Genomic DNA, 2,933 nt, shown 5'->3' on the forward strand with positions numbered 1-2,933 from the left:
GCACGATAGAGATTCGAGATCCAACAGTGGTATCAGAGCCAGGTTCTCTATATCGTATGGTTTATTTCATGTTGAGTATTTTTAATTTCTAACCACATAAGAAAATATTACAAAATCGCTTCACCATAAAATTTAATTTTATAGAATTTAAAATATATATATATAGATATATGTATGTATATATATATATATATACGTATATAGATATATATTATAAAATATATAGATATATGTATGTATATATATATTACGGTATATATATATGTACGTATATAGATATATATTATAATAATATATAGGATATATATTATTATTATCATATATATGTATAGATATATGTATATATTTATTACGATATATATATACATATATAGATATATATATGCATTATTGTTATTATATATATTATTATATATAGATATGTGTATATATATGCATTACGATATGTATATATAAACATATATAGATATATATATATATAATATAATAATAGTAATCATGCTTTGCATTAAATGCAAAGCATGATTGCCGAAACAGCAATTGGGCTGACTGTCCGAATTTAGTTCGGGCAATGTTCGATCAGTAGGTGTAGGGGTGAGTCTGAAAATGTTTCGGGCAGCTTTACACATATACATATTTTTCGAAAAGAGTTTCGGATCCGATGCGATTTTATAAAATATTTTTTTATGAAATAAATAATTAGAATATGATTTTAATTATTTATAGTAAAAGGAGTTTTACAAGAAAATCAATTATTATTGAATTAATTAGAAATTAAATAAAGAAGTTTATTTAATTTGTTAATTCATTTAATAATTGTGGCGGTTAGTGATAAAATTACAAGATACATGAAATTGATGAATTATATAATATGTGATATTATATGCATGAAGGATGATTGAGAGCCATGAACAATGTGCTAGGTGTATGTTAGAATATTTTTCATGTCTCAACTAGTATAATTTTATTTGATAAAATTAAAGTGAGTCTGGTTTATGGCTCGTTCCCACCCCTTGATATGTATCCCTTATGTGCCATGGCTATTCAAATGTAAATATTTGTAATAGTGGGAGATCAAGATTGGAAGATGATGGACCCGATGATCAAGATGCGACATGTAAAATATTGGAAGCTTATGTAATAAGTTGCATTTGCATCCCTGCATTTACCTAGGATTTGGACCTTGATCCATGCTTGGCTCGCATAGATCAAATAGTATTGGCAATCGATCATCCTTATTTAATTGTCATGTTATGATATATGCGATATATAGTAATATGCATGTATGTATATTATTCGATAATATAGTTGCATGAATCCGGCAAACATACAAACTCATGGCACGCGATTTTAAATAAAATGATGAGACAATTTCAAAATTAAAATCCCTCATTTTGAATATGATTCAAAATTTATATCAAGCCATAAAAGTAAAAATTAAAAGAGTTTAATTTATTCTTGTCTTCCATCAACGGTGGTTGCATGTTGAACGCTACCCGCGGTCAGTGTCTGGCTCATATTATTGGGGAGACCTGGACGTCGAAAAGCTGTGACTTCCACTGACATAGGTGATGTGAATTGGGTGGAACTCCCATGAATTCAGCTCATATTATTGAGGGAACTCATGGCGACCATCTACTACGATTCAACATTGATGGGTCGGCTTGACACTCGAAGATAAACGACGTTATATTATTGGGTCCTTATCAAGAGTGAGACGAAACACGTAGAGGTTGCATGGGGATGCAATTGGGCTCTACCTTTTAGAAATTATGATTGGCTGATATTGTTCGGGATCATAGTTATCTAGATTGGACTCTACGTGCTCACTAAGGAAATACGATTTCCCGTTTTCATCAGAGGGTGGTGAAAATGTCAAAATAGTGGGAGGAAATTTATAAAATTGAAGTCCATATTTTATATCTTAAAATTATTTTAAAATAATCAGTAACGATTATCTGTTTTCATTTTCAGTATGTTTAAGATGTCGACACGCAATCCACTTTCTGCTATTCTCGAACAAAACAAGCTAACCGGACCTAATTATCAAGACTGGCTAAGAAATCTAAAGATTATTTTGAACTCTGAGAGGATTGCGTATGTGCTTGAAAAGAAGCCACCGAAGGAAGCAGCTCCTAACATCAGTGAGACTGAGTTAGCCAAGCTTGAGAAATGGTGGGACCATGATCTCCAAGCTAAGAGCTACATCCTGGCTTCTATGTCGAATGAACTGCAAAGGCGGTTCGAGGATGCTGCGAATGCTGCTGACATTCAATTTCATCTGAAAGAGTTATACGGTGTTCAAACTCGATCAAAAAGGCATGCAACTGTGAAAGAAGTCATGACTACACGCTTGCGAGAAGGGGCTTCGGTCCATGAGCATGGTGTTAGGATGATTGGGTTAGTTGAGAAATTAGTGGGACTCGATGTGGCTATGCCTCATGAGCTCTCGGCTGATATTCTCTTGTTGTCTTTACCTTCCTCGTTCGACGGATTTGTGGTTAATTTTAATATGAACAAGATAGAGGCCACCCTTGAAGAGTTGTTCAATATGCTTCTTAATTATGAGGCCACAATCAAGAAAGAAAAGCATGTTCTGCTTTTGGGCTCGTCGTCTGGGACGAAAAAGGGAGCACAAAACAAGGGAAAGAAGCGTTCTGCCCCTGCAGTTAAGAACAAGCCTAATAAGAAGCCATACAAGAAACCTGCTCAAGGGCCCAAAAGGCCAAATAAATCAGAACAAGTCTGTTTCCACTGCAACAAGCCTGGACATTGGAGGCTTAATTGCACTGAATATCTTGCCCAGAAGCGTTCTGGCCATGGTATGTTTTATATTGAAATTAATATCTCAATGAATTCTTCATCTTGGGTATTGGATACCGGATGTGGTTCTCATCTATGCAATGATTTGCAGGTGATGACAAGAAGCAAGA

The 2,933-nt window shown here is 33.9% G+C and overlaps 1 protein-coding gene across 1 annotated transcript; it reads left to right on the forward strand.

The window, feature by feature from the left end:
- The first annotated feature begins 1,984 nt into the window (after nucleotides 1-1,984).
- Nucleotides 1,985-2,525, forward strand: LOC140888994 (uncharacterized). Its single transcript, XM_073296690.1, has 2 exons — nucleotides 1,985-2,400; nucleotides 2,522-2,525. Exons 1-2 carry the CDS (start codon nucleotides 1,985-1,987, stop codon nucleotides 2,523-2,525), a joined length of 420 nt encoding a protein of 139 aa, XP_073152791.1.
- The last annotated feature ends 408 nt before the right edge of the window (nucleotides 2,526-2,933 follow it).

This window comes from Henckelia pumila, chromosome 3 (genome assembly GCF_033568475.1).
Source record: "Henckelia pumila isolate YLH828 chromosome 3, ASM3356847v2, whole genome shotgun sequence".
Classification (NCBI taxonomy): domain Eukaryota; kingdom Viridiplantae; phylum Streptophyta; class Magnoliopsida; order Lamiales; family Gesneriaceae; genus Henckelia; species Henckelia pumila.

Excerpts from the sequence above, each read along its gene's own strand:
- LOC140888994 (XM_073296690.1), top strand. The coding sequence starts at position 1,985 with ATGTCGACACGCAATCCACTTTCTGCTATTCTCGAACAAAACAAGCTA.